General features: G+C 41.5%; 1 protein-coding gene across 3 annotated transcripts in view; it reads left to right on the forward strand.

Annotated features, from left to right (window-relative positions):
* Positions 1–27,080, forward strand: part of LOC124613147 (DNA-directed RNA polymerase III subunit RPC6) — a 71,840-nt gene that overhangs the window by 14,001 nt on the left and 30,759 nt on the right. For all 3 annotated transcript variants that reach the window (XM_047141764.1, XM_047141763.1, XM_047141765.1), the window contains exon 3: positions 14,004–14,121. In XM_047141764.1, the coding sequence (XP_046997720.1) occupies positions 14,004–14,121 (118 nt within the window). The remainder of the gene's footprint in view (positions 1–14,003; positions 14,122–27,080) is intronic.

Consider the following 27,080-nt stretch of genomic DNA (forward strand, 5'->3'; position numbering starts at 1 on the left):
CTTTGAAATAAAATCACAGGTAAAGGACAAAACAAGGAGGAAACAAAAGTAGACAAGCCCAAGCAAAGAGGGCATTTCTGATCAAAAAATATCTAGTAGCCTCAAATGTCAGTCTTAATTTGAGGAAGAAATGACTAAGAATATATGCGTGGAACACGCATCATATGGAATTGATACATGGAATCTAGGAAAACTGGAAAAGAAAAGAATCAAAGTGTTTGTGATGTGCTGGTATAGTCGGATGTTGAGAATTGTGTGCAGTATTAGTTAAGGAGTGAGAAGGTTCTCTGCAGGACTGACGAGAAAAGAAATGTGTGGAAATAGTCGGATGCTGAGAATTTTGTACTATTAGTTAAGGAATAAGAAGGTTCTCTCCAGAACTGATGAGAAAAGAACTGAGTGGAAAACATTGACAAGAAGGGACAGGCTAACAGGATCTGTGATAAGACATCAAAGAATAATGGAACTGTGGAGGATAAACTGTAGGGGAAGACAGAAATTGTATTGTATCCAACAATCAAATGTCTAAGTTTGGTAAAAATGCTAATCTAAAAATAGTTTGGTGCAGTAGAGAAAATAAAGTTGTCGCAAGTCACACCAAACCAGTTAGACTGATGAAAAAAGGAAAAAAGAAAACTGCCACCACACTTTGATTTTGCCAACTCACAGTTAGTGTCATCATCGAACTGAAACTATGCTTCAAACTGTGCTACTCTTCAATCTATCATCAACCCTCCAGTTGGGGGGAGGGAATACTCTTGTCATTATGCTTTCATAGTATCCCAATCTCAAACAAAACATTTATCTTCCCACCTAACCTATACTCTGGGCTACTCTACAGATCATTGTCATCACAGCTTCAGAGAAAAAGAAGTCAAAGCAGACCTGCAGTGTCGCTATCTATAATCCAGTTGTAAAAACATTCTCTAAGTCTTTGAGCTTCCCCCCTGGTCTCACTGTATCTTCAATAGAACTAAGAACTAAACAGTGTATTGTAAAAAACCAACTTGAGTTGCATCTACAACTGAAACATCGTAAATGCAATCTGTGCATCATACTTCAAGGAAAATACCAATGTGTCACATTGCTCACTAGACCCAAGACTCCTACCTACCAATTTTCACACTATGTTTCTACTGAACACAAAAGTATTGAATTAGTGTTTTTAAGTTACTGATGTACAACAAACTCTGTTATAATAAAGGTCATGTATCAGATGTGGGGTTAATTTTGCCACGCTTACAAGGGCATTGAACTTATTACTTTTGCCTAGTCTCACAATGTCTGTTTTCATCTGCCTGGAGGTGAAACCATGCTTCTCTAATCTGTAAAACTGTCTCAGGCGTAATATGCAGACAAGCCTTGCAAGAGATATGAACCATTGTACAGTGCCAGAGAAGTGCAAAAACTTGAATGATGACTCCAATTTTGGGTCAGGAATTTAATGTAACATTTGAAGAAAATGATACAGGCAACAAAGTTCATGAAAATTTCGTATTCTTGAAATTATTATTTTATTGTGCTCCAAAACTATCCATGTTGGCTACATAGCTTCTGAAACCAAAAGCACATCCTCAGCATAAACCTATATCAAGATAACGTAAAACGAACATGCTGCATCAAGTGTTCTCACAAAGATGGAGCTGAATTGAACTCGACTCTTGGAGTCTCCTCCTTGATGCCTTCAGAGGTGATACATGGAAATACAACAAGGTCCACGGTTTCTGCCATGTAGGCATACTGATCAATTAGGGAAGCAACCAACAAATTTACAGGCACTGTATCTCCAAAATGAGTCAAAAAAAGACAGCTAAAGTGCGCGTCATTTATGTTGGCGGCCGAGTTTAGGTTCGTTCTGCGCATCTGACGTCACAAAACACAGTCAGCCAATGAACAGAGAACGACGTTGCCAGATCTCGACTGCAGTGCAGAGCATGGACGAGTGTCTTCAGTTTTAGAAACGTTCAGTCATAAATAAAGTAATAGAACAAAAGCAATGTCTTGATAGCAGACTTTCTTTTATACTGCTTTTTCGCAATAAAGAACAGCTATAATTGTTTATTTCCTATTGTACTTCGACGAAACGTGAGTAATTCATAGTTATACCAACAGTGTTCGTCAGTATTTTGCGTGACGTGTTAGTCCTCATGGCATACCAAAGGCGGACAAGCCGCGATAGCGTAACGGTTAAGTTCAAACCTTGTGGGGTGCTTAAAATTTTCATTATTTAAAAACAATATCGAAGTGCCGTACTTTACGAATTATATTCGTTTGAATGCAATTTTTTGAAATTTCTAGTGCTTTGTCTCTTCATTAACCCTTTCGCTGCTGCAGACACGTGCTCCCCGCATTCCGCGCTGTGGGCGATTTTGTCATCACTGCACTGCTTGCCTGTGCAGACACATGGTGTTCCCACTACTTTGACACGCTTATCATTCGATTTCACAAAAACTATTTGGCCCAAAAATTTGATTTTTACACGTTCTCTTGACTGATACCTTCCCCCCATAAATGACTTAATTTTGTTTCGATGTTCAACGCAGTTATTATGCAGCATTAAATGTAGTAAACCATTGCACGAAATTTTGAAGAGTTTGCAGAGGTAGAAGTCCATAGCGTATACTTTCTGTATTGTCGATTTTAGTTGCCACAATGTTGAGAATGAAATGTGGACAAGATACTTAAATTTCATATAAAATTTACTGTATAACAATATCTCATTTAATTTAAGTACCACATAGGTGTCGTATGTAATATTGAGAAATATTCCGTCTTTCGCGACTGTAATAAAAGTTTTATTTACACCGGATGCGTTTGGCTTTATTTTAAAGCACTTCAATCAATGAAAGGTATGGCACATACACAATGGTACTCATGTTCTCTTTATTGTTTTTGTTCCACAGTCGCGGTTTTACCAATGGTACTGAAATATATTCCTCTTCTGCAACTGTAATAAGCGACTTATTTAGACCAGACGCATTTTTCTCCTTTGAAGCATCTTCAGTGGACAGTATTTTGTGTCCTCCATTGCCAAGTCACCTTTCGTAGTTTTGTGCTGCGGTAACACAATATTCAACGTTTATGTTGGCTGATCAGTGTTTTAGCAAATAAATGATGTTTGTGTGTGCCACACACAAAAAATATATTTGACGTAGCTCAGAGCACTTCACTGATAGACGGTATATTCAAGTCCTAATGTTTTTGTAAGTCCACAGTTTTGTTTAATGTATTTTGTCTACTTCCTTTTGATTGATTGAAGTGCTTTAAAATAAAGCCAAACGTGCTCAGTGTAAATAAAACTTTTGTTACAGTCGTGAAAGACGGAATATTTCTCAATATTACATACGACACCTATGTGGTACTTAAATGAGATATTGTTATACAGTAAATTTTATATGAAATTTAGGTATCTTGTCCACATTTCATTCTCAACATTGTGGCAACTAAAATCGACCATACGGAAAGTATACTCATGGACTTTTACCTCCGCAATCTCTTCAAAATTTCGTGCAATGGTTTACTATATTTAATGCTGCATAATAATTGCGTTGAACATCGAAACAAAATTAAGTCATTTATGGGGGGAAGGTATCAGTCAAGAAGATGTGTAAAAATCAAATTTTTGGGCCAAATAATTTTTGTGAAATCGAATGATAAGAGTGTCAAAGCAGTCGGAACACGATGTGTCTGCACAGGCGAGCAGTGCAGTGACAAAATCGCGCACAGGGCGGGAGCACGTCTTCGTAGCAGCGAAAGCATTAATGCGGCCGTGGTGGCTTTACTTCATGAACTGCGCGCTGCCCCCTAAACGTAAGCTTGCGAACTATGCTATACTATGGCGCTGCTTCTATTGGCGCGTGCGTCGTGTGCAACTGGCAACGCAGCAATCTCCCGCGTCTGGGCGGGCATGCGTGAGCCGCCAAGATAAAAGAATTGAACTATAGCTGGCGACTTAGGCTTTGAATCGCTCTCTCTCTCTCTCTCTCTCTCTCTCTCTCTCTCTCTCTCTCTCTCTCTCTCTCTCACACACACACACACACACACACACACACACACACACACACACACACACAACCCCTTATCGCCACTGTTTCACCTCGGTGGAAGATGCAAGGAAAAAATAAAGTAACCCCTCACTGTTTAGATGGCTCCCATCTTATAATGGAACACTGAAGAGTTGGCAGACAAGCACCTATGTACGTGTCTGCAAGAGAGGTTTTAAGGAATCTGATTCCACTGTGCATAGATCTTGTGCCCTAACAGAAATTCAAGAATTTAACAATGTGGTAAGGCAGTGTCAGTACTGGCTTTTGGTGTTCGTGCAAGTGTTTTATTTTCTAAATGTGTGTCGCAAATGCTGACATTCTGTGCATTGAAGTAAGAAGCCACTTTGAATGCTTAAGAACTCCATAATTATATTGGGCTTGACTGTGTTCAAAACATACTGGTAATATATCCCAAGTGTAACTTTTAAGCCTTGCTTTTATTTGGATGTGTATATTTCCTTTTGTACACTTAATTTGCTCATTTTTCAATTTTTTATTCTTTTTTCATCAGTTAAATTCAGTATTTCATCTGTTAACCAAAGCCTTGTCTTTTTTCCCTGGTTGTTCTTTTTCTGTCTTTAGTCTGTCAATCTTTTGAAGCTATCCATTCATCTCCTGTTGAATTGATTGTCTCTATTTTCCTTATTTGTCGTCTAATTCTTGCTTTGAAACTCTCAACGACCTCTAGTTCTGTTAGCTTTTCCGGTTACCATTTCCTTAATTTCTTATATTTCTGAAATTTCATCACTTTTAACCTGTAGTTTATAACCTTAATCTTATCTGCCACTGGAAATGCCATGCAGTTTAAAATCTGCTGTCACAGTCTTTGTCTTACCATTATACAATATATCTGACACCTTTCCAGTCTCCAGTTCTCTTCCAGGTATGCAACCATCTGGTGTGACCCTTAAATTGTATGTTAGCAGTGATTAAATTGTTCTGTGTGCAAAATTCTACCAGGTGGCTTCCCGTTTCATTCCTTTGCTCCAGCGCATGTTCCTCTGCTACTTTTTCCTTCTGTTCCTTTTCTTACAATTAAATTCCAGTTCCCCATAACAATTAGATTTTTATCTCCCTTAACATACTGAATTACATTTTTTATAGCTTTTCAATCTCTTCATTATCTGCAGAGCTAGTAGGCATATATACTTCCACTGTTGTGATGGAACTTGGTTTTGTTTCTGTTTTGGCTATGATAAGGCAGTCACTATGCTGTTTGTATTAGTTTACCCACATTTCTATATTTTGGTTCTTCTTCTGCTTTTACAGCCTCATTGAACCACTTCAGTCAGTCATTTTCTGCTCATCATCTTCAATAAGTTTTCTTTCCGCATTGCCCAGTGCCTTCTTTCACACTATGATCTTTGTTGTTGTTCATCTGTGAATATAATTTTCATTGTACGTTGTTTGTCTATTTATGGTTTAAATCTTATTTTTATGGTTTTTAGTTTTGTTTCACAAATCATCCATAGTTAATTTTAGCTCTTTCATACCCACCCTTATTTTCTTTATCCATCCTACTCATTGTTTCATGTTCCAAAGTTTCTCTATAATTTTTCTTGTATATCTGGTTTCAGTTGTCCTCGTAACATGACCACCACCACCCCCCACCCCCCCCCCCCCCCCCAAAAAAAAAAACCTTTTTTGCCCATATAATATCTGTAATGGACTTCAGTTTTGCTGTACAGCAATTCATTTGGCTCTATCCACTAATGTCCATCTTTCTGATATGTCTTATTTATGCATGTTATAGCTGTTCTTCTTTGTATGTTTAGGAGTTTGTTGATTCTGTTTTCCTGAGTGGCTTTGAAAAGAGATGCACTTCCATACGTCACCTCTGATTGAACCACCGTCTTACGTTTGTTTGGTGTTGATTGATAGACATTTTTATTGTATGCAGACCACACTGATGTTTGAGATTCTATCATTTTATTAGTTCTCTCTTACCATACAAGTTTCTCATCTAAGTTGTATCTTGTAGGTATGTAAATTGTTCACTGTTTTTACTTTCCTGTTATGTACCGTTATGTGGTTGATTACTAGTGGACCTGCTAACATTATCTCAGTCTTTTTGAATGATATCTGGAATCCTGTTTTTTGTGCTATATTTCGTAGGATTGTTATTTGATTTCTGCCTTCGTGGATGTTAATAGCTAGTAATGCTAAGTCTTCTACGAATCCCAAGCAATTTAAGTTCATTTGATCTTCCTTGGTTCCAACTCATATGTTTTTAGCATTTTGCTTGTACCATTCCCTCATTCCAGAGCACAGTTGGAGAGTAGTGGTGATAAACTGTTTTCCTGTTTTAATCCTGTCTGGATTGTAAATGGCTCTGATATATCTTCTCTGAGCTTTCCTTTAGATTTGATGATTGTTAGAGGTAATTTTATCATTTTTATTAATTTGGGATTGAGACCGAAATTCCGTAATATCTTCATCATTGAAGATCTGTGCAAACAATTGTAAGCTTTTTTGAAGTCTACAAAGCTTATGACTTGTACTGTTTGTTTTGGATTGGTAATCCATTATCAATTTCGAAGAAATTATGTGCTCTGGGCAGCTTCTCCAGGATGTAAATCCTCCTCTGTATTCTCAAAGTTTCAGTTCAAGCTGATCTTTATTGTATAGAATTCTTGACATAATTTTATATGTGATATCCAAAAAGGAAATTTCTCTGTAGTGTCTGGATTTGGTTTGTCTCCTGTTTTATGTAATGGATGGATTATAACTGTAATCCAATGTTTTGGTAGTTCTTCTTTGTTCCAAATTTTCATTGTCCATTGGTGTAATGATATTTTCACTGGTTCTGCTGCATATTTTCAAAGTACTGCAAATGTTTGATCTTCTTTACTTGCTTTGTAATTTTTGATCTCGTTCAAAGCTTTGCAAACTTCATGGCCCACAGGTGGATTCATATTTCCTGCTGGTATTTTAAAGGGGTGTCAGTGTTTATGTGAAGTAGTTCTGGAGGATCTTCGCAATTTAGTAATTTGTTAAATGTTTCTGGCAAAATATCCGTATTTTTCTTGTTATTTTTCTTATTACTTTTATCCTTTATTGTTGTGCTGGAGGGTTATTATATCTTTGTAGTTGTGAGCTAACAATCTTTTTGGTAGTCCCCAAGTTTGTTTCCTTGCTATTTGTCTATCATGAGAAGTATATCTTTTCGGTATTTGCGTTTAATCCTCCTTGTTGTCAGGCTATCTTTCTTTGTTCTATGAGTTCCAATCTCATTCATAATTAGACTACTGAATTTTTATTTTTTTATTTTGTGTTGGTAACCATGTACTCGCCTGATAAGAAATCCTGTTCTTCCCACTGCACTTTACTAATTGTTGCTATACCTAACCTCAGTCTGTCACTTTCTTGTTTGAAATTCTCATGCTTAAATACACAACTAAGGGCGTATAAGTACGTGGTATCACGTAACATTCTGCCAGTGCGGACAGTATTTGCTTCGTGATACATTACCCGTGTTAAAATGGACCATTTACCAACTGCGGAAAAGGTCGATATCGTGTTGATGTATGGCTATTGTGATCAAAATGCCCAACGGGCGTGTGCTATGTATGCTGCTTGGTATCCTGGACGACATCATCCAAGTGTCCAGACCGTTAGCCGAATAGTAACGTTATTTAAGGAAACAGGAAGTGTTCAGTCACATGTGAAACGTCAACCACAACCTGCAACAAATTATGATGCCCAAGTAGGTGTTTTAGCTGCTGTCGTGACTAATCTGCACGTCAGTAGCAGACAAATTGCGTGAGAATCGGGAATCTCAAAAACGTTGGTGTTGAGAATGCTACATCAACATCGATTGCACCCGTACCAATTTCTATGCACCAGGAATTGTGTGACGACGACTTTGAATGTCATGTACAGTTCTGCCACTGGGCACAAGCGAAATTAAGGGACGATGGCGGATTTTTTGCGCATGTTCTATTTAGCAACGAAGCGCCATTCACAAACAGCAGTAACGTAAACCGACATAATATGCACTATTGGGCAATGGAAAATCCACAATGGCTACGACAATTGGAAATCAGCGATCTTGGCGGGTTAATGTATGGTGCGGCCTTATGGGAGGAAGGATAATTGGCCCCCATTTTATCGATGGCAATCTAAATGGTGCAATGTATGCTGATTTCCTACGTAATGTTCTACCGATGTTACTACATGATGTTCCACTGCATGACAGAATGGCGATGTACTTCCAACATGATGGATGTCCGGCACATAGCTCGCGTGCGGTTGAAGCTGTATTGAATAGCATATTTCATGACAGGTGGATTGGTCGTCGAAGCACCATATGGCCCACACATTCACTGGATCTGATGTCCACGGATATCTTTCTGTGGGGAAAGTTGTAGGATATTTGCTATCGTGATCCACCGACAACGCCTGACAATATGCGTCAGCGCATCTCAATGCATGTGCGAACAGTACGGAAGGCGAACTACTCGCTGTTGTGAAGAATGTTGTTACATGTATTGCCAAATGCATTGAGGTTGACTGACATCATTTTGAGCATTTAATGCATTAATGTGGTATTTACAGGTAATCACACTGTAACAGCATGCGTTCTCAGAAATGATAAGTTCTTAAAGGTACATGTATCATCTTGGAACAACTGAAATAAAATGTTCAAACGTACCTATGTTCTGTATTTTAATTTAAAAACCTACCTGTTACCAACTGTTCGTCTAAAATTGTGAGCCATATGTTTGTGACTATTACAACGCCATCTATCACAAAGCGAAAAAAATGGTCCATCGAAAACATTCATATTTCTTTACGTACTGCACCAATATGTAATAAAAAATGGGAGTCCCTATTTTTAAAAAATGCAGTTGATATCCATTTGACCTATGGCAGCGCTATCTAGCGGGCCAACCATAGCGCCATCCTGGTTTCCCCCTTCAAGCCAGACAAGTTTTGTTCTTTGTAGTTTTTTTGTTTGATGCTTATTTCGTGAGATATTTGGCCCTGTCACGATCAATGGATCGCCCTGTATAACAGCTGTATTTTCCTCTTGCTTTCAGCTGTCCACTGTACCAACATTACAATGACATTGGCAGTAAAAGTTACATAATGAACTTCCCTTGAATTTTTCTTGGTTTATGTACGGTATAAAATGTGTGGGAAAAGTAATGAGACAGACAACACTATGAGTGATCTGGCAGTGCTGTGTTGTTTTGCTTTTGTAGACTGGTGTGTTCATCCCTTCCAGATGCTCATTCCAAGTTTCAGATCCATGCAGCCATCATGTGATTTTTGAGAGTGCCTTCAGTGAACTTGTGTTTTTGTTGTGTGTTAAGAAAATAAAACAGCGAAGTGTAGAGCAACGTTTCGCAATCAAGTTTTGTGCTAAACTTGAGGAATCCACGAGTTTGACATTTGGAAAGCTTAAATAGGCCTATGGGGAAAATTCTTTACCAAGAGTACAAGTTTTTCACTGGTACAGATTATTTTTGAAAGGCCAAGAATATGTTGAAGATGAACCTCACTCAGGGAGACCTTCAACTCCAAAAACTAACGAAAACGTTGAATGTGTGCATGCTCTTAGGAGATTAGACCGATGTTTAACAATAAGAGTGATGCGTGACCTGTTAAACACTTTCACCGAACATCAAATTTTGACTGAAGATTTGCACATGCGAAAGGTTTGTGCCAAAATGGTGCCAAAAAACATCACAACTGAGTGGAACGACAATCAAAAATATGAGTGCGTTGATCATCTAGAGAGGATCCCCAATGTCTATGAATGGTTGAGTCATTTGGTCATAGGTGCTGAACATGTGTTTTCACATTTGATCGAGAGACAAAGTGGCAAAGTGAGGAGTGGCTCACTGAGACATCTCAACCGAAAAAAGCTTGAATGAGCAAATCAAAGATTGAAACAAAGCTAACTTCCCTTTCTGACAGTAGGGATATTGTGCACAAAGAATTTGTTTTTCCAGGAAAAACCGTCAGTAAAATGTTTTACAAAGATGTCCTTGAATTGCTCAGGAAAAGGGTGAATCGAATGAGACTGCACATAGCAGAGAAGTGGATGCTGCAGCACAACAATGCCCCATGTCACACAGCCACTTCCCTCACAGAATTTTTGAGCTCAAAAGGCACTCCTTTTATTCCACAGCCCTCCCCACCCCCTATTCACCTGGACTGATTCCTTGTGGCCTTTTTCTTTCCCTGAAATTGAAAAATGCCATAAAAGGATGTCATTTTGGGACTCTGGAGAACTTTCAGGATAGTTTGACTGACATTTTAAAGGCTCTACCAGTTGAAGCCTTTCAGTGCTGCTACGGAGATTAGGAACAATGACTCAACTGGTGTGTAGCTGCCAAAGGGAACTACCCTGAAGGGGGCAGTATTTTTGTTTGAAAAAAAATAAAAAAAACTTTGGTAGATAAAGAATCAACCTCATTACTTTTCTCACATACCTCGTATGTACACATTATGCATCAGAATACTCAGTGGAAACTCGTGTATTATCTAATGTACGTGTACGGAATTTGTCTTTCAGTTCTAGTTTTTATCATGAAAAGTGTGTTAAATGTTGCGGAGGTGGTTAAATATTTAAATGTTGGGGAGGTGGTTAAATATTGTACTAACATAAACATTAGGCTATGCTACAGGTCAGTCTGTTACCACAACAATCATTTGGCTTTCACATTAGGTGGTCTGACCAACTCACAACCAGATTATCACCTTTCAATCTAACGTAGACCTTGGCCTACACTACAGGTTAGTCTGCCACCAGAGCTAATATCAGTATCACAGTTTAGTCCACATTACTTCAGACAGTTCCTTAATTCTTGCAATTAAACTGACATTGATATAATTTTCACATAAGAAGACCACATGCTATGCCTATACTTTAGTTTTCACATTACATACTAAATTCTGCATTTTGTGATGACTAGATTTTTATTAAATTTTTATTAACTGATTGTCAGAAGGAAGCAAATGCTGTAGATGATGGAGCACAAGATTTCCTGTCTTGAAGTAGCAATTATTTAGAAGAAGCGGTTATTGAAGGCTTATTGTAATAGTAAATGCCCAAGAGGAAACTACTGAAATTGATAATGAAACGTGTACATTATTTTTATGATCTACAAGGCGCACAATGAATTTAATTGTATATGGTTAAATGATTAGAAAGAGACTGCCTTTGTCATAAGAACATAATGTTGCCATACTCTTCTTAAAATAATAATTAGAAACACCCTTGCCTTCAGTGGCTGTTTCCCTCTTGCTGAAAGTAATAAATTTTCAGTTGCTCCACAATTGTTTCCAGCTAGTTGTTCCTGCGTTAATAGCATGCCATTTGTTGAAACTGAAGAAATGCTGAGATATGACAGAAAATAAAGATGTGTGACGGATGCTATTATGGATACATTTAATCACTTCCAGCTCTGCTGCTAGCTATTGTGCCACAATACAGGAAGCACCTTAAATGTATGGAGGGTGGAGTATTAAAGAAGAAACATAGTAAATAAAATATACCATTTATATAAGTTAATCATGTGAAATGAATTAAGGACGCTGAAAGCTGCATACACAGCTTTACAAGTTTTGAGACAACGAACACACGAGTGTGAACTATGTTACAGTGAAGGAATTCAAGAGCCAGAAATTTCAAAATGGAATGCAACTTCAAAAAATTAAAAAAAAATACAACAGAGAAACTATATGATTGTGAAACTATTGCATTCATTTGTTGCAGCTTAAGTGACAAACTATTATGTTTTCATCATTTCCTTGGGAGTGATCACATTCACATTCATCTGAACACCTTGATCGGGAAAGGAGGCATATGACACTCACTTACCTGTCATACAAATTAGCTGCATCGATAAGACATTCCTATCATATGAGACACATGCTGTCACTAATGCCTTGTATGACACAAGACGTCTTTTCCACAGGAGCATTCAGTTGACTTGTCGCCTCGTAATCAAACGTTTACGTTTCCCATGCAAAAGACACTTCCTTTTGGCTGCTAACAGAGTAGATGTGCAGAATCAACTGCCATTGACAGTCAGTGCTCTTGACCACTTGGCCAAGATGCCATTATGTCAACTGCTTCTCAGAAATCCCTCATACTCTATGCTTTCACAAGAAAAATGCTGGTCTGGTGCTGTGAGCAATGTAGCACTCACATCAGAGCATGCTCAGTTAATCACAGGCAGTCTTGTCCCTTCTCCGAGCTTATCATAACGTGGCTGACGATCATTTCAGCACCTCACTGTTGCAAATATGCCATGACACAGACACAGATTTGAATAAAGGGTTGGAGGTTTGAGTGGTGCTCACCCACTTGGCAGTTCAACACTGTAGCCACTTAACCACAACGCCATTGCTCTTTTGGCTGCTCTATATTGCATTTCTTGTTCTTGGACCATTCACTGTTTCTAGTTTGCTTTTTTTTTTCACAGTTCAGTATTCCTTCTTCCTATTTGCATGCTTGATCTGTGTTCAGTTTCTGATTGGCTACACACTGTGGCCTCTTATCACTAAATCTGAGGAGGTGTTATGGGGAATGTCCCTTGTTAGAAGAAGTATTATAGTTATTTTTGTTTGAAACTGTCTAAACATATCAGTGAAATGGGAGTTATAATTAAGGCTTCAAGCAAAATATGAAAGCTTATGTATGCAGTCTAGTACAATTTTACCAGTGTGCTACAATGTGGTAGCCTAGCCTTACCACTTACATTAGTAACTGTAACTAAATTGAATATATTATATTTATGTTTACAAACTGAACTGTTTAAATATATTTAAATTTTTAATTAATTATTTAACATCGTGAGGAATAAAATAAAATGAAAAAAGAAGGAAAATGATGATAACTGCAGGAATTAAACCCAAATCCATGAATTACCCATCAGTGGGCTTGATCACTGGGCTACCCTACTGATACATGAATTCTACTAAAAAATCCTGCATACTCTGCGTGTTAATCTTCAGACAGCATTTTATCTTTTCCTACAGCCCTCTCACACAAATTATTCAAGGAACTTGAAAGGGCATCTACCTGCTACTGCTTGCACAGTTTGAGCCATATTGGTGAGGCTCGTCCCATGCCCTTCTGTTGTTAGATTTACATATGAAATAAATTTACCTAACACTTTAACTCTCACTTTCTCCTTCAAACATCTACTGGAAAAGGGCCTCTTTAGCAGATCAAGAACATTTCATCAACAGAAAACACTTTCATAGTAAATTTCCTCATATACTCGCTTTTTTTACTATCATCTGTAGCCTTTCGACTTACAAAGGTAGTAATTGTAACTAAATTGAATATATCAATTTTACATTTATAAGTTGAATTATCAATATATTTAGTAGTTTAACATTGTAAGGAATAAAACAAAACAAACTGAGCCAACAAATTGACAATCAGTGCTCTTGACCACTTGGCTGAGGTGCCATTATGTCAACTGCTCCTCAGAAATCCTTCATACTCTATGCTTTCACAAGAAAAATGCTGGTGCTGTGAGCAATGTATCACTCGTGGTGGTGGAAGGGATCGCAAAACATCAGAGCATGCACAGTTAACCACAGGCAGTCTCGTCCCTTCTCTGAGTTGATCATAACGTGGCTGACCATCATTTCAGCCCTTGACACTGGTTTGTAGTTATTGTGAGAGAGCACTACAAAACGTGTTTTCACCCATGTATGTGTATACCAGCACACATTCCAAGAGAAATGGAATGATTTGTGACTCGCATTCAAAGAGAAATGGCGTAATTTTAGTTTGATATTTACCGTGTGCTGTAGCACATTACCACATGATAACTGTCCGCCACTCTATGGAGTAATATATCAAGTGGAGCTTCAGCAGCTCTTGTTGGATGGTTATGGTTTCCTTCCTTTTGTTACTCTGATACCCTCTTATGCTTTCAGAGTGTCAGATTATACTTTGTCTTCTCTTTTGCTAATTTGTTCTAGGATTATTGCCTTGGCACAGAAAATACCAAAGGGCATTTCTGACAAAGATATACAAAATGAAATGCCGGATTTGCAGCCGCAACAGAGAGCCACTGTAATAAACAAGTTACTTGCACAGGTTAGTTGTTTGTAATCTTTTGCTAGGTCTCTACAAAAGCTGTATCTAGAATAATATCAGATGGGTAGTAATAAATGTTGATAGACTTTTGCATTCATAGATAAGGATGAAACACCTGTATTTAGAGGGTGCTAATTAAATGTGGAGGTCATTAAATGTATTCAAATTTATCAGTATTTAGTAGCAATAATTTTTAATCTTTGGTATAGTGCTTACAAGTAGCAAAACATACAGAAATTCATTGTTGCTGAGGGAGGCACAGTTATGACTGGGCATGCACGTGACATCATATGCAACACAAACTGGTATTCTTTAAACTCTCTAACACTGTAAACATTTTATAATTTTCCATACTCTTCATAATGTTTGGTAAGAACTGCACTAGGATCCAGGAGAAGAGTGTTTCTAATACCCATTTGCCCTCCAGATTTGGGGTTTCTATGGTTGCTACCTTCTACTTGTGATAATTCTGTTATAAAGTAGATGTCCAGTTTCCTTCCCAATCCTAGTTTGTGCTCAGTCGCTAATAATCTCATCATCAACAGGATGTTAAACTATAACTCTTCTTCCCTTTCCCTTTTTTTGACCTTGATCACAAGGGTAGTACAAAGTATAAGGGAAAAAAAAAAACATCTCAAAGTGAGTGACACACCTTACTTGTGAATGGGTGCATGCAAGTCTTATTAATCTCGTGTTTCGGTTCATATAGCTGTTATTGCAAGTTATTATTGTTATTATTATTAATCTTCAACAGTATTATTAGAGTCTTACGTATTCTGTTCCTTTGTTTGTATAATTTTTTAAAAAAGAGAAAAATCTAAAATGTCAACAAATTACACTGAAAGAACCCTTACTTCAAAGTTTTAAATTACATAATTTTATAGGTTGTAATATTACTGTGGAATTATTATACATTTTTGTCAGTCTCATACATTTCCATTGCATAGCGAGAAAGGAAAAGAAAGTTAAGTTTATTATTGTGTTTCTCATACTGTCATCAATCACGTTACACTCCAAACTAAATTGCACAGGTTCTGAACATGCTGTCCTTTCTTGTTCTCAAATGCTACACAATGTGTAGCAATCAGTTGCATTTAAGTTAGCTATGGCACCAGTTGTGTCTTCATTGTCATCAAAGCTGATAACATGAATGTCTATTGAAAGTACTTTAACAACCAATGGTAAAATAGTCTTCAGCCAGACTTGTGATAAACTTATAGGATGTATGGTGAAATCTCAAACCGAACGTCATTTACAAAGCAGCCTACGTGATAGGAATTACCAATAGATTTCTTCAAAGAAACGGATTCTACTTACACAGTTGCAGGAAAAGTAATAAATACTAATAGTAAATTTTACAAACAACTGTGTTTTGTATTGGTTGCTGTGACACATACCCTGGAAACTTCAGGTACTTAAATTTAAACATTTCTCACAGAAATACCACACCTGTGTATTCCCAATGAGTCCACTCTCAGGAACAGTTACCTAAATTCTTACTATGTTGATATATTAGAAAAAATCGGTGCTGACATTGACAAATCACTCATATGTATTTCTGCTAATGAGACAACAGATGCTATAGGCAGTTTCATTTGCTAATCTAATTGTGGGCAAGCTGGACTCCGAGGCTGCATCCAAGCCCTACTTAATTTATTGTAAATCTTTAGGGAGAACAAGTAATTCAGCAGTTGGCAGATTCATTTTTATTATGTACCTAGGTACCAGGTCAGATGGCATAAAAGAAGAGGGTTCTACTGATGTACACAGGTGCAGCTCCATAAATGTTGAAAGCAGAGAAATTACTTGATGTATTTTATCTTAAGTTAGTGCATGCTACATGTACAGTTTGTCCGTTGCAATGAGTGGCAGAAAATCCCCAGAAGTAAATACACTGATATCAGCAAGGAAGAAGATTTTCTTGAAATGTTCTTATTTTTTACAATGCTACAAGCAGCAGGTGTCTGATGTACTTCTGCCTCTCTCACTTTGAAGCTGTGAAGTCGGTTATGGAGAACTTTTCTTATGATCTTGTAATGTGTGTGAGTGTATCCTAGTCAGCATTAAACAGTTTAGTGCTCAGTTTAGTTTCACACATAGTAAGTCAGTTCAGTTGGTTTCCCGATAGTATCAGGAAACTGAAGACTTCAAGTATGCCTGTCTGAGAGGATATGGAGATAATGGAAGATGCAGTTCGGAAGGTCAGTGTTGTACCAGGTGAAGTGGGTATGTAGTTTCCAGCAAACTGCAATCCATGCAGAATAAGAATCCAAGATACTCAAATCTGATTATTTTGTCTTGCTTGTTGAATGGGGAAATTGTAGATCCCCATGAGAATATTATTCTTAGCGCATAAATATTACTGGCATTTAAGTATGCACCATTGACTTCTTGTGAAGGTTAGTCAGACAGGAGACTGCATGCCAACAGAATGTCTGGAACAATGTAATGTAATTAATTGTGCATCCCATTCCATTGTGACTTAAATGCCTCAATAGAAGACACTTGTACTTCAGTACTTTGTAGCAGAAGTGAACTGATTAAGAATTAATGTTTGATTAGCCCACCTGTAAACTTACATTATCTAGCAAAAAAAATTAAATTTTGGATTTTACAAATAACTGCTTCATTACATATTTATTTACATATTTCACCAATTTTTGTTACATCTTTTTATATGCTTAGTTCTTAATTTGATTTAATAATAATAATAATAATAATAATAATAATAATAAGAGCCTGGATGTTATGTAATAAGTCACTGTTACTACCTGTTTGGAATGGAGTGCCACTACATTGGCTTTAGTGTACAGTCTTGTAGAAAAGGAAAACATTTTCTTGACATCTGCAAGGAATAAATGTGACGAGATGCCAATCTTCCTGGTTTTGTGTACATTTGTGTGTGCATCCTGCTTCTGTTGTGTGAGCAGTTGGCCTGTGTCTGAGTCAGTTCTGTTGTATTTACAGAAACAGAAAACAGAGCTTGCTTGTGCAATTGCTGAAAGCTATTACAAAGCAACGTTAAGGTGCCTCTCTTATACCACACCCATAGGACACCTTCTCCCCCCCCCCCTCCCCCCCACTCCTCTTTGGGGGGTTTGTCCTAGGCAACCACAGGGCCCCAAGCCTTTGTAGTATCTTTTCCCTTTCATGCTGCCTGTCTACCTGCTTGCTATGATTTTCCCCTCCATTGGGGAACAAGTCTGGGGTGTTAATGGGAATGTTCCGCATTGTCTGTTGCTAACATAAGAACAGTCTCACCACTGTCTTTCATTCCCTTTTCCTTTCTTAGTTTCCTTCTCCTCTCGTTCCTCTGCTTCGGTGTTTGAGGTTCCTCTTTTTCTTCTTCCTCCCTGTGCGCTCCTGATGGCTGGCCCAAGCATCTGACGCATAACAGGTAACTGGGAAACCCATAATTCCCAGCCCCAAGTTGACAGGTACCCCCCCAGGGGGTCCACAACTCTTTTGTGGATACGTGCGTAGCGAGCACGGGACCCCGAGCTAATGTGGCCCTCCTTCCTTTCTGGGCTGCATACCCTCCCTTTCCGCATCCTTCTCGGTCCCCCATCTTCGCCCCCCCCCCCCCCCCTCACCTCTAGCTCTTTCCTTCCATTTCTCCCCTCTGGGAGTATGGTTTGTGCCTACGTCCGGAGACGGACGCTCGAAACTGTTACAAATTCCTTGCTTTCTATACTTGCCAGTCTTCGTCCTTCCTCTGTCCTTCTCTTTTCCTTCCCTCTTCTCTTTGCCCTTTTCTCCGCTTCGGCGTTTGAGACCCCTCTTCTTTCCTTTCCCTTTCTCTTTTTTCCTCCCTGTGCGTGTCTGAAGGCCGACCCACACACTTCCATGCGTAGCCGGTGACGGGGTAACGCGTAATTCCCCACCCCGGGTAGACAGGTAGCACACGTACGTACCCCCTGGTAACGGCCCGGCCCAGGGAGGGGTGATTACCCAAGCTGATACCTTCCGAAAGTGCCGATTGGTCCCTCCGTCCGTTTGTCGGGAGGTGTGACCTGAGGTGTGAACAATCACCTAAGGCGGGAGTGCCCTCAGAGAGGGCCCGCACAAGGGAGGAGTGCGCCATCGGAGACGCCGGTAATCATGGGGGATTCTTCCGCAATAGTTTCCTCACCTTCCACTATGTCTGCTCACAAGCGTAAGTTCACAGTCTCAGCCACAGACAGTTCTTCCATCGTTGCCACAGTTCCTTGTTGTTTCTCGGTCTGACGAAGGTCACGACTTCTCCACGGTCAACCCTTTCATTATTCAGAAAGGTGTCGACACAATTGCAGGTCCTGTAAAGTCTTGTTCCAGATTACGAAATGGCACCCTGTTGTTAGAAACAGTCAGTGCCCTCCAGGCACAAAAATTGCTGCGTACCTCACTACTACACACCTTCCCTGTCCGGGTGGAACCGCACCGTACTTTAAATTCCTCGCGTGGAGTCGTTTATACACGCTCCCTCGATGGATTGTCTGACAAAGAAATTCAGCACTACCTGTCTGACCAGGGCGTAACGGCAGTTCATAGTCATGAAAAGGGTTGACACGAACATCATTCCAACCCGCACTGTCTTCTTGACATTTGACAAAGTTCAACTCCCATCGAAAATCAAAGCAGGCTATGAAATAATTTCCGTTCGCCCTTATGTCCCAAACCCTACACGTTGCTATCGGTGTCAGTGGTTCAATCACACCAGCCAGTCCTGTTCCAATCCGGCCAAATGTGTTACGTGTGGCAAGGATGCCCATGTGGGTGCTTGTCCACCTCCATCCCCTTCCTGCATCAACTGTATGGGTGACCACGCTGCTTCCTCTAGAGATTGCCCCGTTTTTAAGGACGAAAAGCTCATCCAGGAAATTAGGGTGAAGGAAAAGGTGTCGACCTTTGCTGCTCGAAAATTATTCGCCAGTCGACAGCCCACCGTGCCTCAGACAGGAAAATGCAGCACTGTCCTTGCTTCTCCTCGGCCAACAAAGGAGGCGGCCACGCAGACTTGCGACCTCACCTTTAGTGCCACGGTCGTCAGATCGGCCAGCGCAAAGATCGCCCGTTCAACCTCACCACTTTCGCCTGCCCACTCTCTGGCTCACCCTTCGTCGGGTTCTGCTAAATCTCGAGCCCAAAAGTCAGACACCAAGACTTCGAAAAAAGAGCATACTCGTGAAGAGTTTTTACGTGCCGCAACTTCCCAACCATCGGTTACTCCTTCATCTAAATATCATACTTCCAAGAAGGCTACAAAGAAACCTAGTTCCTCTCCTTCTCCACCAAGGAGTGTCCCATCTACAGCACCACCTGGCGGAAATCGCCCTCGGCCGTCTTCTGTGTCGCCGAGGCGTACTGCTGGCGGCCGATCAACCAGCCGATCGCTGGTGGCAGGAGCTGCTCCTGACCAACCTATGGATCAGGATCTTCTGCCTTCGGCTGAATGCCATTCCATGCTGTCGGTCGCAAGCTCTGAGCAGTCGTTGAGTTGACAGCGACCTTGGTCACATTCCTCCATTTTCTGTTCACCCTATGTCCATTATCCACTGGAATATCCGCGTATTCGAGCCAATCGGGATGAATTGTCGATCCTCTTACGCACCTACTCGCTGGTCATCTTCTGTCTTCAGGAAACAAAGCTGTGTCCCCATGACCGCTTTGTTCTCCCTCATTTTCAGTCCGTCCGATATGATCTCCCCTCTGTTGAAGGCACTCCAGCACATGGAGGACTCATGATTCTTCTCCATGAAACTCTCCATTATCACCCAATCCATTTAAACACTTCCTTCCAAGCTGTCACCGTCCGTCTTTCCCTTTCCGGATACACGTTCTCTGTTTGTACTGTATACATTCCATTGTCCACACCAATGACACGAGCTGATCTCCTTCACCTTCTTGGTCAGCTTCCACCCCCCTATTTGCTGGTTGGGGACTTCAATGCCCACCACCCGCTTTGGGGATCTCCACATCCTTGTCCACGTGGCTCACTATTGCTAGCCGTCTTCCACCAAGCGGATCTAGTTTGCCTCAACACTGGGGTCCCTACATTTTTGTCTGCCTCCACGACAAATTTATCTCATTTGAACCTTGCGGTCAGTACTGTTCCGCTAGCTAGGCGCTTCGAATGGTTCGCCCTTGATGATACACACTCGAGTGACCACTTTCCATGTGTCCTTAGACTGCAGCCTCAACTGCCATACATGCGCCCGCGACGCTGGAAGTTTGCCCAAGCTGATTGGACACTTTTTTCGTCTCTAGCGACATTCGATGACCGTCACTTTCCCAGCGTCGACAATTAGGTCACACATATTACCGACGTTATTCTTACAGCTGCGGAACATTCAATACCACGCACCTCCGAATTGCCCCGGCGCCCCCCAGTTCCTTGGTGGAACGAGGCATGCCGTGATGCAATACGTGAGCGGCGACGTGCTCTTCGCGTTTTCCGCCACCATCCTACTTTGGCCAACTGTATCCGCTATAAGCAGTTCCGAGCGCGATGCCGTCGTGTCATTCGCGATAGCAAGAAGGCAAGCTGGAAAGTCTTTATTAGCTCATTTAACACCTTCACACCCTCCTCGGAAGTTTGGAGTCGGCTTCGACGGTTCTCAGGCGCGCCTAGTTTCTCCCCGGTCTCTGGGCTCACTGTCGCGCATGACACATTAGTGGACCCCGTCGCAATTTCTAACTCGTTTGGTCAGCACTTTGCTGAGATTTCGAGCTCTTCAAATTACCCGCCAGCGTTTCTCCCGAAGAAACGTGCAGCGGAAGTGCGACCTCTTGCTTTCTCCTCTCATAATCGCGAAAGCTACAATACTGTTTTCTCCATGCAGGAACTCCAACATGCACTCTCTTCTTCTCGCTCCTCCGCCCCAGGACCGGATGGTATCCACGTCCAAATGTTGCTGCGTTTATCAACCCATAGTCTGTGTTACCTCCTTCGCCTTTATAATCGAATTTGGACCGACAGTACTTTACCCAGACAATGGCGGGAAGCTATCGTCGTTCCTGTTCCGAAACCTGGAAAGGACAAACATCTCCCCTCTAGCTATCGCCCCATTTCTCTCACGAGTAATGTCTGTAAGGTTTTGGAGTGTATGGTGAATTACCGTTTAGCGTGGTGGCTGGAATCCCGCAGTCTTTTAACACCTGCCCAATGCGGATTCCGAAAGCATCGTTCTGCAGTTGACCATTTGTTGCTCTCTCCACTTATATCATGAACAATTTTCTCCGGAAACGCCAAACGGTAGCAATATTTTTTGATCTGGAGAGAGCATACGATACCTGTTGGAGGACAGGCATCCTCCGCACACTGTTCTCTTGGGGCTTTCGAGGTCGGCTGCCCCTTTTTCTTCGCGAATTTATGGCAGAGCACACATTTAGGGTGCGGGTGAACACTACTCTCTCCCGTACTTTCTCCCAAGAAAACGGGGTACCCCAGGGCTCTGTGCTGAGTGTTGTACTGTTTGCCATTGCCATCAATCCAATTATGGATTGTCTCCTTCCTGATGTCTCGGGCTCCCTCTTTGTGGACGATTTTGCGATCTACTACAGCTCTCAACGGACCAGCCTTCTTGAACGACGTCATCAAGGATGTCTCGATCGCCTCCACTCTTGGAGCATCGAAACCGGCTTCCGTTTTTCTGCCAGTAAGACCGTTTGTGTTAATTTTTGGCGACGTAAGGAGTTTCTTCCGCCCTCCTTACATCGAGGTCCTGTCAACCTTCCGTTTTCAAACATTGCTAAATTCTTGGGTCTTATGTTTGACAGAAAACTGTGCTGGTCCTCCCACGTTTCCTATCTTTCGGCTCGCTGTCTGCGATCCCTTAACACCCTCCGTGTCCTTAATGGTACCTCGTGGGGAGCGGACCGAGTGGTCCTTCTCCGCCTCTATCGCACCTTAGTGCGCTCGAAATTGGACTATGGAAGCATAGTCTACTCCTCTGCTCGGCCGTATATTGTTCGGCGTCTCGACTCGATCCACCACCGTGGATTACGTTTAGTGTCTGGAGCTTTTTACACCAGCCCTGTGGAAAGCCTTTATGCTGAGACTGCTGAACCTCCACTGTCCAATTGGCGAGCAGTCCTTCTGAGTCGTTATGCTAGCCATCTGTCTTCCATGCCTGCTAATCCAGCGGGACGTGAAAGCTCGTCCTTGTGCTTGGACCTCTTCCTCCCGAACGCGTCGTCGGGAGGAGGTAATTTTAACTAGACTCCGGATAGGGCACTGTCTTTTTAGCCATCGAAATCTTTTAAGCGGCGATCCTCCCCCACTCTGTCCCCACTGCTCTCAGCTGTGGACGGTAAGACACCTTTTAATTGAGTGCCCCTACTTTAATCCGTTACGCTCCTGTCTACAGCTATCGCCTGATATATCGTCGATTTTAGCAGATGACACGCGCTCAGCCGACTGCGTTCTCAAGTTTATTAGTGTCAGTGAAATGACGTCAGTCATTTGAAGCTTTTTTTGGGGACAACCAACCCCTTTCTGTAGTGGATTTTTAAGCCTTCCTTCTGGTTTTAGTTTCTCCAATTTTATGACTTTCGTTCCCATTGCTGCTGGTTTTCAATTTCGGTTTTTTACTGTTTCCTAAGTCACGGACCGGGTGCTAATGACCATAGCAGTTTTGCGCCCTAAAACCAAAACAAAAAAAAAAGGTTGACAGGTAGGGTTCGCATGTACCTCCTGGTACAGGCCAGGCCCAGGGAGGGGTGATTGTCTGAGCTGCTACCTTCCCAAACTACTGATTGGTCCCTCTGTCAGGTGTTCGGGAGCTGTGACCTGAGGTGTCAGTTATCACCTAAGGTGAGTGCATTCCCTTGTGAAACGAGCCCCCAGTTGGAAGGAGCACGCCATCGGAGATGCTGGCAATCAGGGGATTTTCTCACAATGAGACAATCATCTTCACAATCAACGTCTACAGAACTTAAACAGAATGAGGCTAATAATTCAAAGACCCTTCCAGCTGCACCACAGTTTCTCGTGGTTTCACGTACTGAAGACGGTCAGTCCTTCGCAATGGTGAATCTGTTTATTATTCAGAAAGGTGTTGATGCCATTGCTGGCCCTGTGAAATCCTGCTCTCATTTACAGAATGGCACTTTGCTTTTGGAGACTGCTTCTGATTCTCAAGTTCAACAACTGCTTGCCGCCTCACTTCTCCATGCTTATCCTGTTTGTGTTGAGGCCCATAGAACTCTGAATCCTTCCCATGGTGTTAATTACACTTGGCTGCTAGACGGTCTGATGGAGGCTGAAATCCAGTCATACATATCTGATCAGGGTGTCATTGTCTTCCTTCTGGCGATGAAAAAGATAGATTTCTCCTTAGTGGCCACCTGCAATCTTTTTCCCATCTTTGATGGAGTGGTGATTCCGTCCGAGATCAAAGCAGGCTAAGAAATTATCACAGTCTGACTGTACATCCTGAACCCAATGCGCTACTACCAGAGTAATCGTTTCAACCGCACTAGAACGTTGTCGACAACCAGCCAAATGTGTAACCTGTGGTAGGGATGCACATGAGGGCGATTATCCGCCTCCCTCTCCCCACTGTGTCAACTGCAATGGCAGCCATGCCGCCTCCTCTCGGGATTGTCCCGTGTATCTTGATGAGCGTGCTGTCCAGGAGATTTGGGTAAAGGGAAAAGTACCTTACCCAGTTGCTCGCAAGTTATTGGCTAGCCGCAAACCCTGTGTTCTCCCGTCTGCCGCTTATAGTTCTGTTCTTGTTACCTCTCGCTCCATAAAGGACATGGCCATGCAGATGTGGGACCTCAAATTCAACTCTGAGGTTGTGAAATCACCCGGTGTCAAGGTAGCATTGCCGTATCCCGTCCAGCTGTGCACCTAGCCATCAAACAGTACACAACCAGTAGGCCAGAAGGGACAAGAGGAGCACTCCTGTGAAAGACTTCCTACATCCCTCTAGCCAAACAACACCTGAGCCTTCCTCTGCTAACTGGAAAGGCTTGAAGAAGTCCAAGAAAGGCAAACAGTCTTCTCCCCCAACTCAAAGATCCTCTTCAATGGTGTTGCTACGTGATACCTTAGCCCGGCCGACCTCCCTGTAGCCGGTGTACACCACTAATCACTTTTCTGCGTTGGACTCTACATACCAACAGCACAGGCAAGCCAATGCTCCTGTGGATCTCATGGAGCAGGATCCTGCTGTTTCTGTGCCCCGTAGCAGCAAGTCTTCGCAGACTGTCACTCGGCAGCTGCCGAGGTGACATCCCTTCATTTCTTCATCATCATGACTCTCCTTCAATGGAATGTTTGTGGCTTTTGGTTGCACAAAGAGGATTTACAGCTGCTTTTAGTATCACAGCGTCCCCTTGTACTCTGCTTTCAGGAAACAAAATTACATCCTCACGACCGCTGTGAGCTTCCACATTTCTTCCCAGTTCGTTTTTATCTTCCCCCTGAGGTCGGCATTCCATCTCATGGGGGCATCATGCTGCTCATACAGGATGATGATCAATAGTCAACCCATCTCCCTGACTACCCATCTTCAAGCTGTTGCAGTTCACCTTTTCCTTCCTTACTTGCCTTTCTCCCTTTGTACCATTTATATCCCTCCGTTGTTCAGTGTCACTAGGGCTGATTTCCTTCAGCTTATTGGGCAGCTACCTCCCCCATTTGTGCTGCTCGGCAATTGGAATGCTCATCATCCCCTTTGGGGTTTTCCCAGAACCTGTCAGAGAGGTGCCCTCTTGGCTGATCTTCATAATCAACTCAACCTCTTCTGCCTTAACACTGGAGCATGCACATTCCTTTCCGACTCCTCGCACACCTATTCCCATTTGGACCTATCCTCCTCCATTGCCCAGCTTGCCCTTCGTCTTGAGTGGTCCACTCTTTCTGGAACCTACTCGAGCGGCCATTTCCCATGCGCTGTTCATTTACTGACTCCTACCCCACCTATGTGTACACCCAAATGGCAGCTTACTAAGGCTGACTGGTGGCTTTACTCCTCCCTAGCGACCTTTGATGAACAAGATTTCCCCAGTTGTGACGACCAGGTGGAAGACCTTACAAACGTTATCCTGACTGCTGCAGAACGTTCCATTCATTTCACTTCATCTTTACCACACAGTGTTTCAGTCCCTTGGTGGACTGAGGCATGTCTCAAAGCAATTTGTGCACTGAGATGTACTCTCTGCATTTTTAACCATCATCCTATGATGGCAAACTGCATTCATTATAAACAGATGCGTGCAGAGTGTTGTCGCGTTCTTCAGGTTAATAAAAAAAGCTTGCTGGATGTCATTCACTAGTTCTTTTAACAGTTCCACCCCTTCCTCTGTCCTGTGGCACTCCCCCACCACTTTGTACACATTTCCCCAGAGTTTCAATTGTCTGCCACTTCCTGATGGACTGCCCGTATTTTAAATGTTTACATTCCCGTTTGGGTTCACTGTCTGAATTATCAGCCATTTTAGCAAATGATGCGCGAGCTGTCGACCGCAATGTACTTTTTATCGATCAAAGCAATATGGTGAAGGCCATTTAATTTTTAGTTTTGGACCTCTGTTTCTGTATGGTGTCTTTTGTAGCCCTTTCTCCACGTCCCTGTTTTTAGCTGTCTTCTCTTATGTCAATTGGGATTGATGTATAGTCATTTTATAACTCCTCTCTGTCTTCGTGTTCTGTAGTTTTGACATGGGTGCATAATGCGCCAGTTGTTTTTGCACCCTAAAGCAAATCAAAACAAACAGCCATTGGGCTCTTCACTTCATTTGTTGACTCCTGTTTGTGATATGACACACAATACAAATAGTTTTAGTTATAAAAAATCAGTGCACCTATCAACATAAGTCTTAAATATATTTAAAAGTACTCGGTGCAGCACTATTACACTGAGAAGCATAGCAGATTAAAAGGACTGTGATGAATTAACATAACTTGCTAAGTAAACATTATGGCTAACTTTAAACCTGTGCAATATGTGATGGCAGCTTGTAACATGACTTCATTTGACCTTGATATTCTTTGTGAACAGAATGTCTATAATGAGATCAGATTTCAGCAGACAAAAATGTTAGACTTGGACAATCATACCATTAGAGCTCAAGTATACTGGACAAGTTAAAGTGGTTTACAAAATTTTAGTGCTCCAGATGCAGATAAGACCCTTGTATGCAGATCTCATTTCTTTTGCCCACACAGGTGCTTAGCTATTGTCTACTGGCTAGACACTATCAGTCAATATTTGATCCCTTATCCTTCGACAGCTGATCTTATGTGGAAATCACTGACCTTCCAGGAAAATTCGAATGACACCCAAAATTTTGTCCATTCCACCAAGCAACAAGAGTCTTAATTATCACACAAATATACTTTAATCAATGTTTTAGCAATTTGATATAGTCTTAGACATTTTTATGTGGAGGTAACTATCACACAAATTTTTGTCCGCAAACAGTAGTGAGTAAATCTTCATATTATCTACTTCTGGTGCTTATGTTTGTTTTAACAGTTATGGAAAGGCTACATTGCTACTCACTGTAAATATGACATGTTGAATTGCCAGGGTTGCCACAGGTTCTGGAAATCAGGGAATGTAAGGGGATTTCACACACATAAGGGAAATTTGAAAAAAAAAAAAAAGAACACTGGAAAAATGTCATTTTTGTCTCAGTCGATGCCTATCTAAACTCATTCGGTTTCCACTAATGTGCAGGCCCTGCCTGTTGGATATAGTCTCTCCGATCTGCCTGCAGACCGGGTCAGTTTGTGTGTGGCGTAATGGAGCGGATTTTCATGGTTTATTTACGGACCCAGGACTGCGGTGCTCCTCAGCATGCCAGAGGCCATGGGCAATGGATTTCAGGAATTGCAACTGTCTCATCACAAGTACTTTGTACAGTGTGGCGTTTTAACGACGTTTTATTTGTTCTAGTATATATTGGCACTCAAAAAGTAGTTTGTGTGTTAGAAATTATGAACGGTAAGAAGAAGAAAATTG

The sequence above is a fragment of the Schistocerca americana genome, chromosome 4 (genome assembly GCF_021461395.2).
Source record: "Schistocerca americana isolate TAMUIC-IGC-003095 chromosome 4, iqSchAmer2.1, whole genome shotgun sequence".
NCBI lineage: Eukaryota > Metazoa > Arthropoda > Insecta > Orthoptera > Acrididae > Schistocerca > Schistocerca americana.